Consider the following 16879-nt stretch of genomic DNA (forward strand, 5'->3'; position numbering starts at 1 on the left):
GAAACCGGTGTTTTCATATGCAGAAGTGTTTTACTTTTACCCACCATTGACATTGACAATGTAATGTGTTTTTCAAATTATACCAAGTTGTTATCAATGTTGCTGGCTTCATACACCAAAAAACGCACAATTTGAAACTAAATATGCAACTGTTTTCTCAAGGGAGAAGTTATGATCTTCTTCATAAATTGGTAATTAGGTAATATACAGTTATGAACTTCGTTCCTGGCTTCCTGTTCTTAAAAATGCCAATTTGCATCTAATATTCCAAAGAATGTCTTGAAGGATAAAACCCAAATTGCCTGTAAACTTCTTTTCGATACTAATTATGATTTGATCACTTTTATTGGCCAGACTTGCAAAAGAAATGACCAATTGCACCGAAATATTCCAAACTTTCCTTCAGGTGAACTTTTAAACGCCGAGTAATGTTTGAGTCAAAGCCTAAAAATGTTGGTCCGGTGTTACTTGGTTCATGTGATTTACAATTTTACCACTGAGAATAGAACAAAAGAAAGCAACCCTGCCTTGTGATATAATGGTCCTAAAAGTAGGATCCAACCAATATATATGGGGTGATTAGTCTAAGAGCCAGCATTGCACATGACAAGAACAAGGTCAATCCAAGTATACTCAAAGAGGATTTTTTTATGAATATATATATATTTTTATTTTTTTTTGTATTCTTTGAATTGATATAGCAAAAGGTACAAAATTAGATAGCATATTAGATCCACATAGTATTTTTTAGAACATCAAAAACATACATTTGTAAGGGGAAAGATAAAAGGAAGGAAAATTCATCCTACGTTGTGTGTGACCTACCCAGTAACACACCACACTACATTCATACTCTCATACTTACTAATTCCAATTCACTCAACCTAATATTCTTTCATTCAACTTTCAGTCAACCTAATATTCTTTCATATAGTCCTGATGTGTATAACACATAGATGGTAAATTTGTTGCATGAATCAGAATGTTATTCCAGGAGGCAGATGCACCACTGTCAGCTATATTTCCCGAATATTTATTGGGGAGAACCCCCTCTCCCCATTTAAGATGGCCTATAAAAAACATAAAGTTATCAATGCTCCTGAGGACATGTTCTTAAAATGTGCCCTTTTTAATTAAATACAAACCCATTGGGGGAGGAGATATTTAAATCCCAAGAATATTACACTTTTCTAACCATGCACTTCTTGAACATTTAATGACTCCTCTGCAACAGAGGAGCAAAGCACCCAACCCCCCTGAATAAAAAAAATCACCTGAACTAGATATCCAATTATTGGTAAGTACTGTAAGTTACCATATTGAACTGTGACACTAATTTTATTTACATCCAAATGTGTACTACACTATTTCTGCCAGCCCTGAATGGCCGTATGTGCCATTGAGGTTTTAATGTTGCTCATTATTTCATTTCATATGCAAATGGTGCTCATTATTCTCAGTAAGTGGGGATACTTGAAGTAAAAGATTAAAAAAAACGGTGTTTCTGGTGTTGGAAGGAATCCATTAGTAGTGTTTGATCACTGTTATTTTTTAATATATATATTGCAATTCACTGATTCTTTAACATGGTGAAAGAGCAATTGGTAATACCCGTTGTGGGTATTTGTCTTAATTGTATTCTTCTGATGTCTGTTAAGTTAGAAAAGATATTACAAATGTTTTCATATGCAATCATTTTGACTAGTTTATCATACGATAACTGGGAGGTAAGCAGCTGCACAGAGTAGTATAAATATTTTCTGATAGATATGCAATAGAGCTTTTGGCTTACGAGGTAGGATGGGCTTCTGTTCTATTATACTGTATTGTTTCAAAGAACCAGACATTGTAAAATCTCTTACTCTGAAATGGATTCAACCCCATAATACAAGAGTCTGGGTCCAGTTTAGATTTCAGTAATGGGAAAGGAGGTTTCCATCTGTGCCCTAATCTGCTTAAAAGATAGAGGAGTGGAGGGACTCTTATCATGGGAGAGGTAACTGCTCTACCAGTCCATATATTCATTAGTACAGGGGTCTCAAAACCGGTCCTGGAGGGCTGGATCCATGTAATTTTTTTAAAATAACTACATGTATCTCAATGGGGATATCCCAAAAATCTGGCATGCATCCGGCCCTCCAGGACCGGTTTTGAGACCTCTGCATTAGTATCTCCACTAATACATGGGCCATTTCATTTCCAGGATGTGCAGGAATGGTTGAGTGTTTTTGTGCTAATGGCTGAACTAATAACCACATCATCATACGAAACCTACCAACGCCCCAGCCAAGAGTCCAGATATTTACGAGGAAGGGTCACGCACAGTGGTTGGGTTGCAAACTGTATGCCTGTAACCCTGTGCCAATTTGTGTGGAACTACTGCAGTCCTGTATGCAAGAGTACATTTACAATATTATTCATAGAGTTGCTCAACTTCAATTTTTAATCCAACACGTCTCCTTCACCTTACAACAAAACTCCCATCTATGATTAGAAATCATAAGCATGTCAATCTTGAAGATCTATATATGGGCTGGACTACTACGACTCTTAGGAGCCACGGCAGCTATATTTAGTCTTGTCGGAAAATCTGTTGTCTGGTATTGCTGTTGCTGGGAAACTAACTTTACCTGATTGCTGGAAGTGCTGGAAAGTTGGGTTAAGTATAGGTTTCTTTACCTGTAGTCCACCTTCGCTATATCATGCAGGTGGGTTGAGTCCACACCACGCTAAGATGGTCCTCGTTTGTGCTTTTCTCGTTGCAGACTTGGTATGCTTGCACGTAAATATCACTGAAGTCACAAAAAGCACCAATATCTCTGGAAGATCGTTTTCGGTAAGTACTAAAGCCCTTTAGCCTTCTTGAGTTTGTTTAATACAATATCAGCACTGGGCCAATCACTCTAAAGGAACATCTGAGAGCAGCACTGTGCTATTGCCAGAGCACCTGTTTGTCTTCGCATGATGCATTAAACTGTCGGTTCTTCATAGGACGTGGTGTAGTGAATGAATATGCATTAAACAGTTTGCTAGATAAAATAAAGTCAGACTAAATTATGGCTGTCTACTCGAGCAATCCATAGGCTCTCATTTGACAAATTGGAGGTGAAAGTTGTTTGTCAGAATATTGAGTTCAAACAACACACAAACCATTGACTGATGATACGGACTATTTTTATTTTGTCAAGGAGGGTATACATTTACCTTCATTACCTCCACGTACCATGGAGACATAGATGTCATTAAGGTAAATAGATGTGAAGTTAATGAAGTAAATCTATACATACCTGGATTTACATACCTTGATGTTACAGTGGTAGTCGATATTCAGTAGTAAATATTTTTGTGAGTCAATATTGAAACTTGATTTTCTGGTAGGACACTGCCATGGATTGCTTTCTTCCACTTTTTCAATTTAGTTTCTCTTCATATTCCTATTGCTACTCTAGTCCATGCCTACCACTATCTTCGTTCATTTATCTTTCCCTTACTCAACACTCTAGCTACACGCATTCAACTCTTACAATGGTTTAATGACTACATTTTATAGAGTGCACACATGTGTTAGACCTGGCATCTTTGGCGGGGTTTCCCCTGTCTTTTTGCCTCTACCTCCTGTATTTTTGATGCTGTGCTGGATTTTGTTTCTGCTGGTTTAGATGCTTTGGACACTTTGCCACTGCTGATCAGTGTCAAAGTGCAAGTGCTCCCTGAGTAAATTGTAAGTGTAACTGGTTATCCATGATTGGCATATTTGTATTACCAGGAAGTCCCTAGTAAAGTGCACTGAGTGTGCCAGGGCTGGTGAGTCAAATGCTACTAATGGGCCTGCAGTACTGATTGTGCCACCCACAGAAGTAGCCCTAAAATGGTGTCTCAGGCCTGCCACCGCAATGCCTGTGTGCAGTCTGTGAACTGCCATGTCAACCTGGCCAGTGTCCCCACTGACCAGGCCTTACCCTCCCCTTTCTGTACACATTGGACACCCCTATGGAAGGCCCAATGTACCCCCTTGGTCAGGGTGCAGTTAATGTGAAAGGTAGAGCATGTACTAGTGCAGGTGACATTCTGTGGTAGTGAATTACAGCCATATTCGTTTTTCACTATTGTAGGGCTATCTTGCACATAGGCTATCATGGGGAATGCTGTGTACAGTGGTTACCTGCATATCTTCCCATAGGGGCAAGAAAGGACATACCGGTTTGGTATCCCTGAACTCAGAATTTAATAACACATCTTTTAGGAAAGGTGGTTTTTAAATCCTGTGTTTGAGAACAGCACTTTTAGAAAGTGGCTGTTCTCTTGTCTGACCTTTCTGTGTGCCTTGGCTTGTTTGTGAATTGACTCTCTGGTTTGTGAGTGACAGGGGCTGGGTGGCTCCCAGAGGCTGAGTGGGCCATCCCTGGGCTGAATAGCTCCATCTGCATCTAGAGTGGTGGTAGGGGGTAGCACCTGGGCCTGAATAGGACTGTGCCTGCCTTCCACAATACTGGCTCCACCTCCTGCTGGGCGGCTGACGACCCTGCCCCTCTCTCTGAAAGGAAAGGAGAAGCCGGGAAAACAAAGTGCTCAAGGAACACCCAGAAGTGGTTCATACCGGGCTCAGAGCCCCCCTGCACAAAGGGAACAAAGACTTTTAGGGGTATAAGTATAGGACTCCAGACTACAGAAAATGGGCTCATCCTGGAATCAAGAAGGAACCTCTGCCAAGGAGAAAGCTGAAAGACTGAAGAGGAAGGACTGTGGGCTGGCCTGCAGTTGCTTTGCTGCCAAGGAGAGGGGGGGGAGGACTTTGCGGTTGCTGTGTCCCCTTGCTTCAAGAGATCTCCAAGGGCCTGAGTAGAGCTGGCTCCCTGTTAAGAAGTCCCAGGAACAAAATAACTTCACCCCCTGCTTCCCCCTGAACTCTGCTGTATGAGTTCTGCCCTTCCTAGAGTGCTTGGTCCAGTTGTGGTGCATCTGGAAGTTGTGCTTGCTGTTTGGGAAGCTGGAGAAGAAAAAAGTAAGACAATCTGCAAATTTTCACGCATCGCTCGCTTGCGGATCGCATCCCCGACAGTGCGAGGAAATTCCCGCCGCTGCAAAGTTTGAGATCGTCGCAGCCCTGTTGCCGCTGTATGAGCCGACGCATCCTTCACTTGCGGTACGCATCTGCCAGATGCGGGAAGATTACGGTCACTGCGAACATCGTTGCAGAGCCTGTCGTCGCTGGGTAAGATCACCGCACCGCTTGCATGCGGACCGCATCACGTCTCTGCGAACATCGTTGCAAAGCCATCGCATCGAGGGGCCGCGAGAGGAGAAGATCGATGCTGCGCAACGCTGCCACACCTGAGATCGTCACCGTCCTGAAGATCGTCGCATCGTGCCTTTTCGAGACGCTTCCTACCGAAACTGCGCACTGGAATCCATACAAGGTTTCGCTTCCCTCCTCATACAGATCGGATTCGTCGCAACACGCCCGCTGCGTTCAGCGGGGCTGTCACATCGCCTCCCCAGAGTCTCAGGAGTGACGCATCGCTTGTTTTTCAACGCTGCAGCTTCCATTTGGAACGTTTGTCACATCTACAGCTACTTTGAGCTAAAGTGACGCAACTGTGGATTATTTTGACGCAAACCCTAGAACTCTTTTAAAGAATAATTCTTGAACTGTGTGTGTTGTATTATTGTCGTTTTGGTCTTGTAAAGGTTAGAAAAAGATACTTTATTTTTCTAAACTGGTGTGGAGTTCATTTGTGGTGTTTTCACTGTGTTACTGTGAGTGTTGGTACAAATACTTTACACATTGTCTTTGATAAGCCTGTCTGCTCGTGCCAAGCTACCAAGGGGGTGAGCAGGGGTTATCTAAAGAGTGTATCCCCCTTACCCTGACTAGAAGCAAGGGTCCCTATTTAGACATAGATACCTACCTCTGCCAACTTGAGACCCCCAGATCTAACAACATGCCAATGGACAATGTATACTAGCGCTGCAGGGTGTTCTAGCACTGAAAACGGACTAGTGCAAACTAATTACAAATTGTGCCTAAGAGAAAAGAGTTGTACGTGATTTGCAAAGAGCAGGAAGTCTAGTTCCTCTAGGCAGGGGGGTTTTAAGTTTTAGCCATCACCACGGAGAATGATTGACACCAGTCCTAGTGCTTCGAAAGCAAGGGACAACAAAGAAGTTCTTCTCAAAGAGTAAACTTCTTATGAATATTTACGGGGGAAAAAGCCTGGCCAATTAGGAACAAGAGAATACATAGCATTGGGGCACAAAACGAGCTTTGAAGCGACATTGTTTGTACATGGCAACCAAAGTGAGGAGATCAGATTAAATGTGCGTGCTTACCCAACCCTAACACAAGACAAGCAGCTGTGTTTTGTATATGCTATAACCTAGACACCAAGTAGGTAGTTATTTAGATGTAAGGAGTGAAAACAGATTATAACCTGGACCACTTTCTTATGAAAATCATAGAGGAGAACGATAAGTTTCCTAAGAACCCTGTGCAGAAAAAAGAGGTAGAAGTGAGTTTCTCAGAAAGAGATTGAGGTAGCCAGTGCAGGAGGCGCCCGCAATAAGACAGCCACCAGTTGTGGTTCCAGCTGATGCCTTACCAAATAAGTGCAGTTCTGTTTTACCAGAATTAAGATGCAAAGAGTTGGCATTCATCCACATAGCATTATCGGCATTAGCATATAGGCTTAGATTGATACCTTGAATTGGAAGAGACACTATATATTTATATGCACACACACACACACAGACTGTACAAAGCAGAACACAATTAAGAGGCCTTGGGCACCGAGTAGGAAATAGGTTTGGAAGGAGAACGAAAAAGAGTAATAGACATCGCCTGAGAAGAATCACTAAAATACTAAACAAACCAGTCAAGAACTATCCCAAGGGTTACAAGGCATTCTAGTTAGATGGCATGTGAGATCGTAGCAAAGGCTACGGAGTGGCCCAGTAATGCCATGGCAGCTCTACATCCAGAATAATGTGGAGGTTGATCGCAGCAGAAATGAATACGGTCTCAGTGCTGTGAAATTAATAAAATCACGACCAATGAAGGTTCAAAATATTGTCCGTCTCCAGGATTACTGATAGCTGGGTATTAACTGTGCCTTTCAGAAGTTTGGCAGGGAAATGGAGATGAGAAATGGGTCTTTGAAGAGCCAAAATACTCGGGATCTGCTATAGGTTTATTTAGTGATAGAATGTTTAGGGCCTTTTTCCAACATACGAGCCTGACCTATTAGAAAGGAGAATGGCAGAGTTTGGTCTAGGAGAAGCTATCACTGGACCCAATTACTTGGCTACCCTCATGGAGCATGGGTCCAGCGCAGAACCAAAGGAGATGCGTTTTAATTTTTACCTTGATGCATTCTTCATATACAGTCCCCAAAAATAGTAATAGCAGTGTACACTGCCTGTCTACACTAGAAGAGCAATGACCGAGACCCATCGCCTCGTTACTGTTGGATGAAAAAGATGGATATTTTCGGTTTTACTGTGGAAAACCATTCGATAACCCTACACAGAGATGGCGAGACAGATTGATGGATGATGCGCAGGCATTGGGATTAAAGGTATCATTAAAAATAAAACAATATTAACTTCTTTGATGCCTCTTCAATCCAGAAAGATAGTGCACAAGATTTTCTAAACAAAATTCGTGTTGTGCCTTAGTTAAGCTGGATACCTTGTTTAGTCCTGATAATGCATAGATGATATGCCGTAGTCATTCTTACTTTTCACATTCATTTTATCTTATATTACTGCACTCAAAAACCATGTGGCCAAGGAATATTCCCTAGGATGGTTGAGAGGTCTATAAGGAATGGTGGTATCCACGGTGGTAGTAATCCAATCATTCAAATTGTATTTAATGTAATCACAATTAAAATGTGCAGAGCAAGTTTCCACATCTCCAGAAAAGGTAGGAGACCAGGCCCAAAGTAAACAGGGTGCACATGTGCTACGTAATTTAGATGAGGTCCTGTCAAACAGTAAAGCAGTCCGCGTGGAATTTAATTGCTACCACTTTGGTGGCGTAGGGTTGGAGAACGGAAAATGCAGCTCTATGACCAGTCCAACCTAATTCAAAAAGAGAAGTAACAGTTATCAGTTTAGGTTTGGAAAAATGGGATTGAGTGTGTACTCTCTCTCCTCCATATGGGCGGCGCATAAAACTATCTGGCTTAAATTAAGTGCACTGCAGAAATCAATTAAATTCTGGGGCTCCAAAGCTGTAAGTGAGGTCAGCAACCCAAGCATTAAAATAATCGAACAGTTCATGGCATAGTTCCTTCTCTTGTTTCTAACTTTTATTGTTATCCTTATTTCCTTCGCCTGGTTGAGGAGTCGTATGTGCTGCTCCTTCATGTACATAGTTTGTTGGGCATATTTGAACCTTAGGCTTATTATCAGTATGCTGTGGGTGAAGTATTCACTTGCATGCCTCACCCCATGCAAGCCCTTCTAAAAAGGTACTTTGCTGAGCCACCTCAGTTCTCCCTACATTTGAAGGAGCTGGTACTGGTGGCCAAACCTTGACATGGTCTAGCTAGCAGCTATTTTTCTTTAAGTGAAAAAAAATAGTAATAGCTTAATAAGTTAGCAGCTATTTTTCTTTAAGTGGAAAGCAATAGTATTGGCTTAAAAAGTTAGCAGCTATTTTATTTTAAGTGGAAACAATAGTAATAGCTTAAGTTCTTCTCGTGTGCCATTTTTTCACAAGATAATTTCACAGCATGGAGACAATTTTTACCTAACCAAAGGGGAAAAACATATGCAGATTTAGATAGAAGTTTACTTATTTTGACATTAATTGGTGCATCTTCCTCTACAAATTGGGAAAATCATAAGTCTTTGCAAGGCAAAGAGTAATCTCAGCTTTTCTTGTTTAAATCTGTATAAAGAGCACATGGGTCACTCTACGTTGTACCCATTACTATAATATCAGGACATATACAGAAGTAAGAAGTTGAAACATAACAAATTGTCCAGTGTAAAGTAATCAATTACGCCGGATTACTTGAGTTTCCTTTATTCAGGATAGTAAGGTGATACAAAGAACAGGTAAGCGCCAGGCAGCACAACCACTTGGATCTGAGCTCGGCTTCCAACTGAACAAGCCTCGCTGGAACCTTCATGGCACAGTATAATTCCAGAGCTCACACCACCACAAGCCTTAAAGCTATACACAATATTTATTTAATTTAAACAATGCAAGAATTACAATGTAACACATCCCCCCGTCTTATAATAAAGAGTAACGACATTGGTAAAAAAAGGGGAGAAAGGAAAATGTTAAGGAATGACCAGGAATGAAGATTAAAAAAAAATGAAAATTAAACAACAACACTACATTACATATTCTTTGAGCCAAGCAGGCAACACTATTTTCCTCTTGATGCAATTAACCTCTTTAACACTAGAATTTGTATTTTTGTTTGGTTCCATATTCTTGTTAGACATAGACATCTCAACATCAATAGAACTGTCAACAATGGAATTATCTACAACCCCTTCTCCTCCCCTAAGAGAAGAAGGAGATACACCTGACATGTTTTCATTTGTGGCTGGTTTAGGCCCATCAATTCCTTCTCTTTGGAAAGGTTCTGGAGATAGTGAATTCAGATTTCCCAAGGCTAATTGAGATTGTAAATCGCTATTTTCAAAATAATCCTCAACCCACTCAAAGTTCTTAAATCGTTCTGTTTCAAAATTCTCTTTACCATGATCTTGGTTTATATCAAAAGCAACATCTTTGAGATTCCAAACCTTCCCATCATTCAGCCCAGCTGAATTGCTGAAAACTTCAACAACCTGCTTAGGTGAATCAAATTTACTTTCACCTTTTTGAACAATAAAAGGCTTTTTGATGCGTACCCAATCACCAATTACAACAGGAGTATCTTTCACGCCATGGTGTTTATCATAATATTCTTTAAATGGACTGACTCCAAATTCTTTTTCACTACCTCAGGTGACCATTGTTTTTTTTTTTAAATCTTTTTATTAATATAAAAACAAAGATAATAAAGGCGTATTGGGTGCAATACATTCAATCACGAACATCAAATCAAACCATTCAAAGATCAGGATATATACAGGACAACAATCGGGATGCCGAGACCCAAACGCCTATAATCAATTGACATTACACAATAGATACAATTCACGATGTGTCCTAAGCGTATAGCTCTCAGGCCCCGCCCAGCCATAAAGTCCGGATAATGAAGCTTATATTGCCACCCGATACTGAAACATAAGCAGGATAAACTTCGGAGATCTATGCATAAAATAAACAAGTCAGGATAGTAAAGCTTGCATTGCCCCTTGATACTAGAATATAATCAGGATAAACTACGGATATCTCCGCATGAAATAAACCAAAAAAATAAACAACGCAACACGCGCAACTCCCCTCCCCCCACCCTGCACCCCTGCATGTAGCTTGCGCTCGACCCCAACTAGCAGTGTGCCTGTTGCCCCATCTAATCTAAATTAACTAAAAATAGTAAGTGGAGGAGGACCTTCGTTCAGGCCCCCGGTCCCTCCTCCCCCGCCAGATCCGAGCCTCCCCTTAGTTTACGGATTCACTTGGCAAAATATTAAACGTCTTCGAATCAGGGTAATCATTGTTCGCCTGCCTCGCCCCCCGTTACTAATGATATAAAGTGAGTCCCGCACAGCCACCAATTCCACAAATGTCATCAAACGGTCAACCATTCTCAACCTTGGCCCGTCCGATCAGACGCATGGATGGATACTTCCCAGCCAAACTGCTGCCACCTCAGGAGAGTCAAAAAACCAAAAGCTTTTCCTCAAGTTGCACACGGAGGCGAGCTGGAAATAACAGAGTATGTTTAATCCCATTGTCTCTGGGTTCCCTCTTCACCGACAAGAACCCCTGGCGTTGTTTCGGATCCAATTGAATAAAATCCGGGAAGAAAGTTAGGGCCGCACTATCGAACCACAATTGAGTCTCCGCATGAGCCGTCAGAAGGATAGTACGGACCAGTTTTTCCATAGTCAGAGCTGATGTTTGACACACTGTGTCGTCCGAGACTCCCAGTGTTCGGATATTAGCTAGCTTGTTGTCCTGAAGCTCCCGCACCTTCCGTTTCATGGGGTTTACGCCATCAATTAGTTTGGCCGTTGTGGGTGCCATGCCTCTCGTTTTGTTATTAAATCGAACGAAGGCCGTTCTCATTAGCCCCAGCTCAGGCGTAACTGTGGCCAGTTTATTATCCAGGGCTTGGACTCTCCGGCCCAGGGAAGAATGAAGGCCACCAATAGCCGCCATGACAGCACCAAGCGTCAGTTCAACCCTGGCCAGCGCCATCTCTTCTCCCTTGATAGCAACGATCTTCTCCTCCATCGAAGACCCCTTGAACAGGATATGTCGTCCCAATTTGTCCGTTTGGTCTTTTCCAGTCTCTCTGGAGGAGCGGGTCTGAGTAGTACATAGGTCGGTTTTGGGCGCCATTTCGTTCACTTCGTTCGCAATCTGTACCCCATGTCTGCAGGTGAAGTCCCGCTCTGATGCAAAGTAACGGCTTGCGTAAGGACCCATCGATTTGCTGGGACACGACAGGGTTGCCTTCAGGTTACGCCCGCATCCATCGAGCCGAGTTTCAGGCAACGTCTGGGCCGTTCACACTCCGGGCTCCGTCATTTAGGGCACTTCAACTGCAGCCGCAGTGTTATTATATTGCTCCGCTTTTGCTGCTAATCAGATTGGAAGCCTACCGTTAAAATCGAGCAACACTCAACTTCCATACCGGCTGACCGGTCCTTCCCGGACTCCCATGGCCGATGTTGTTCAACTAGTAGCTGGCTGCTCCCTCACTCGAGGCCCCGGCTCCAAAGCTGGTGTAGGCCGCAATCTTAATGGCGACGTTTCTCCGTCATCAAATCTGGTGGATCACTCTGGATCAAACGGTCAGGCATTGTTTCGACTCATCTATGCGGGGGCAGGGCTTAGGCGCAGGATAAATAGCAGGATCTTGTGGCAGGAGAAGGAGGTCGACGGAGCCGGGAGCCTAAGCGGCCATCGTGGTGACCAGCTTGGCTCCTCCTAGGTGACCATTGTTGCACATTTTCCTCAAATAACCATCCAGGGTTAAACTTACACCTAGCTGTCCTACCCCTCATCATAACAAAAGGAGATAACCCTGTACTATTTTGCGAAGTAACCCTATAGGACCATACTGCTTTCTGTATTTGCACTTTCCAATCCAATTTCTTATTAATTGCAACTTGTAAAATACCCTTAATCACTCTATTAAATCGTTCCACAGTGCCATTTCCTCTGGGATTATATAATGCTGTGGTTTTGTGTTTGATCCCACACCTCTCAAAGTAATCCTTGGCCAACTTAGATAAAAATTGTACCCCATTGTCCATCAAAACATAACAGGCAACCCTTCCATCACAAATATCTTGTCTAGAAATTGAGAACGGTTTGCGTGTCAACCTTTTCTACAAATTTAACAATAGGCCACTTGGTAAAAAGATCAAGAGCTACCAAACTGTATTCTTTCAGTTACCCAACTGGTCCAAAAATGTCAACCGCTATAGTTTCCCAAGAAAGACTTGGAATTAATCCCTCACTCATTGTTGGTCTCAAAGTTTTTAATGACTTGTCAGTCGAGCTACAAACTTTGCAGGCTTTCACAAAATATTCAACATCTCTGTCAATTTTCGGCCACCAAAATACCCCCTTGACTGCTAACTTCATTATAACTATTCCAAAATGTCCTTCATGCACATTTGCAAAACTCTTTTGCGTAAGTTCACAGGAGGAACAATTCTGTGTCCTCTTAGTAACACATCTTATTCATAAGACACTCCAAACGTACTTCCCAAAAAGGTTTCATATTGTTTGTAATATATTTTTCTTTTGTTCATCCCTTACAAATATACTTAGAAACATCCATCAAATCCTATTCCTTGCTATGTTCTTCTGGCCATTCTTCTTTGCTAATGGCAGGAACTTCAGATTCTTGTACCAAAGCCACACTAAAACTCCCCCATGGGTCATCAACACATTCCTCCAACGGAGTGGGTAATCTCGACAAGCAATCTGCCACTACATTGTCTCTCCCAGGCACATAAACAATTTTATAAATGTACTCTTTCATACGCATGGATATCCTGGCCAACCTGGCTGACACAGTTGCAATCCCCTCAGTAGAAAGGAAGTGAACCAAAGGTTTGTGATCCGTGCAAATGGTAACCATTTTTCCCCATACAAAAGCACGAAAATGTTCCAACGCTTATGCGCAAGCCAAAGCTTCTCTTTCAATTATAGGGTATCTGCTTTCAGCAGGGGATAGTGCTCTGGATGCGAACAAAATAATTCTTTCTTTATTATCATTACCTATCTGTGAGAGGACAGCACCCAATCCTTTATCACTTGCATCCATGGTTAAAAGACAATCAAGATTAGGTGCATTCACCTTTTGTAAATCCATTTTAATTTCAGAAAACTCCCTCTCACACTCTTTTATCCATTCAAATTTCACATTCTTCTTAAGCAGAGATCTAATGTTGTATACCTTGGACGCAAAATTGCTTATAAATTTTGCACAGTACTCTGCCATCCCCAAGAAAGATCTTATTTCACCTTTAGATACTGAAGCAGGTGATGCTATGATGTTTTCCTCAAGTGAAGCTTTAGGTCTGACTCCCTCCTCGCTGATAATATGACCTAGGTAAGAAACACTCCTTTCACCAAATTTACATTTAGATAGTTCTACGGTTAGCCCTGCTGAATTCAATATTTCGAACACTGTCATCAACTTAGCATCATGGTCATCTTTGTCAAGGCCAGCAATCAAAACATCATCCTGGAAGAAACATACTCCTTCCTCCTCTCCAAACAACTTGTGCATCAATCGCTGAAATACAGCCGTGGCTGATGCAAGGCCAAATGGCATTCGCCTAAACTGATAACACCCAAACGGCGTGATAAAGGCCATTAGAGTCCTTGATTCAGGCTCCAAAACAACCTGATGATAGGCAGCAGAAAGGTCAATGGTAGAGAACCAAGTTGCCCCTCTTAAAGAAAAAACCATCTCATTTATCTTGGGTAAAGGACATTTTTCGATTGAAATGTTATTTAGGTGGCGCAAGTCAATGCAAAGACACATTTTTCTGTTGGGTTTCCTTGCGACTACAACCGGAGAAATCCATTCGGATGTTTCTATTTCCTCAATAACTCCGTTAGCTAAAAGACTTTGTATTTCTTTCTTTACTTCCTCCCTTATTAACATAGGAATAGGTCTAACATTGTGTACTTTAGGTTGAGCATTACCCTTGAGTATAATTCTATGTTCAAATCCTTTAAGCATCCCTAACTCTTGTCCAACTACACTAGTGAATTTCCTTTTCAATGTATCCTTTATCTTGCTGCATTCATCCAATACAAGTACTTTCTCATCATTATTTGGATCTAATATGATATGTAAATTTTTCTTGTTTTGCCATCCCAAAACGGATGGTCCCACTTTTGCAACATACAACTTTCCTCTGGTCACTCTCCCTTTAAAGCAAAACGTAAGCCATCTGAACCCTTACATATCTATCTTCTCCCCTGTGTAACTTACAGGATTCGCATCCGAGACATCCAATTTATCTCCAATCTTGTGTGTAAACCTCTTTTTCTATACCTCTTCATTTATAATGGTGTACGGAGATCCAGAGTCAGCGTAAACATTTACACATACACCACCCAAAGACAGTTCGCATATTGGTTTACCCTCCATTGACTCTTCTTTGATATTTAAAACAAAATTTCCCCTTACATTTTTCACACAAACCTCATCATCCTCGACATCTTCATCCATACCCAATTCTTTGCTCCAAATACATTTCACATTACTGCGTCTACGACACAGTTTGCTAAAATGTCCAACTAAACCACACACAGCACACTTTTTCCGTAGAGCTGGACATATTTTGCTGAAAGCTAAATGCTCTCTGCTATCGCGTCAATAGCACCTCCTTTCTTCAGTACTTTTTTCCTTTCCCTGGTTTTTGAAAGGTTGGTTTGTCCATCTTTCTTGAAATTGTTTAGTTTGTTTTTTTGACGTATTTTGTATCTTGAAACCACTGTTGGTGCCTTTCCAGATTACTTTTCTGCATCGTTATTTACATTAGCACACCTACCAGACATTTCTAACTTCCTCATATAGCAAGAACATCGTCCAGAGGTGCATCCCCATTTACCCATAAACGGTCTTGTATAGGCGAATTGTCATTGTGCATGACTAATTGATCCCATATAAAGTCATCATGCAGGTCACCAAATTTACAATCAATGGCCAATTTCTTCAAGTCATCAACCCATTCATCAACCATTTCATCTTTATTCTGTTTTCTTTGGAAGAACCTATGTCTTATCACCCCAATGCACACCTTTGGTGCAAAATATCTGTCCATATCTTTTAAAGTGTTCTCAAAGTCATCGACGGTCCGCATGAACAACTTTTTGCAAGCGTGAATGAGTCTTTAAACCCTTAGGTCCGAGTGAATGTAGGAGTATTCTTTTCTTTTGCTCTGGTTTCATTTTGCCTGCTTCATCGATGGCACAGATGTAATTAATAAAATACTCCTTCCACTCCACCCACTTAATTTCAAGCTGTGAAAAAGTGGCCCAGAAGGGTTGTGGAGCACTAATGGAAAAGTTTTGTTGAGCCATATCCTTTTCTATATTAACCACGTTGTGGTCACCTTTTACCATAAATTATGTAGACCACAGTTTATCAGTACCTTCGTTTGTATATAATAACTTGAAACTCCTTTGCATATAATAAAAATGAAACTCCTCAAAAATTCAATCTAATAAAATCAAATTCAGATTTCTTGAGTGCCCCCGTCTGTCTCACCTGTTCCATCCTTTACTTGCCAAATTTCGCTTTCGTTTAAATTATCACCTAGTTTCCAATATCTATTTATAACTGGCGCAGGTTATTCCAGTTTCTCTTTACGTTCCGGTGAATACACAATGGTTATCCCAGTTTCTTTTTACGCTCCGGTGAGTACACAATGTATTGAAAGAAGTAAATTGTCACCTCAAAATGGCTACCACGCAAGGTCTCACAACATGACCTTGCGCGATGACATCAGTGCGCATTACTCCGTGCATACTCGCTGACGTAGGAGATGACAGCAACTACGTCTCGAGATCGGCACCGTCGTGCGTTTGGAATCACGCCGCTGCTCGAATGATGCAGTCGAAGGCGTTCTCCAACCGTCACGCTATTCGCCACAAAAGGAGGTAAAAATGCTTTTCTCCCCTCGTAAGGAGATAAACCAGACTTCTTAAAGTTCCAAATGAAGTTGTATGTTGGACCAACGATTACTTCCACCAGAAGCTCTCCGTTCATATACTTTACATTCCGTCCAATTTCCGGTTGTATTAAATTCCTTTAAACGTGTTACATCTCCGTCCCTCGTCGCCACTTGTAAAGTAATCAATTATGCCGGATTACTTGAGTTTCCTTTATTCAGGATAGCAAGGTGATACAAAGAACAGGTTAGCGCCAGGCAGCACAACCACTCTGATCTCAGCTCGGCTTCTAACTGAACAAGCCTCGCTGGAACCTACATGGCACAGTATAATTCCAGAGCTCGCACCAACACGAGCCTTAAAGCTATACACAATATTTACTTAATTTAAACAATACAAGAATTACAATATAACATCCAGGTGCCTCATTATTCTTTGCCAACGGAATAAAGACCACTGTGATGTTTCCTTAAATGACTTCAAGTAAATGGGTTGTGCACCGCTCCTAAATGGTTATATCTGTTTAAACTGTGCTCTAGGGCATCACCTCCCCCCAAGTTGTATTAAGATACTTTACTGGTCGCACAC

At 41.6% G+C, this 16879-nt stretch overlaps 1 protein-coding gene across 1 annotated transcript in view; it reads left to right on the top strand.

The window, feature by feature from the left end:
• Positions 1-16879, top strand: part of PIK3R6 (phosphoinositide-3-kinase regulatory subunit 6) — a 688429-nt gene that overhangs the window by 648945 nt on the left and 22605 nt on the right. The window contains exon 19 of the mRNA XM_086930633.1: positions 2766-2836. Within this exon, the coding sequence (XP_086786759.1) occupies positions 2766-2836 (71 nt within the window). The remainder of the gene's footprint in view (positions 1-2765; positions 2837-16879) is intronic.

This window comes from Lissotriton vulgaris, chromosome 7, assembly GCF_964263255.1.
Source record: "Lissotriton vulgaris chromosome 7, aLisVul1.2, whole genome shotgun sequence".
Taxonomy (NCBI): domain Eukaryota; kingdom Metazoa; phylum Chordata; class Amphibia; order Caudata; family Salamandridae; genus Lissotriton; species Lissotriton vulgaris.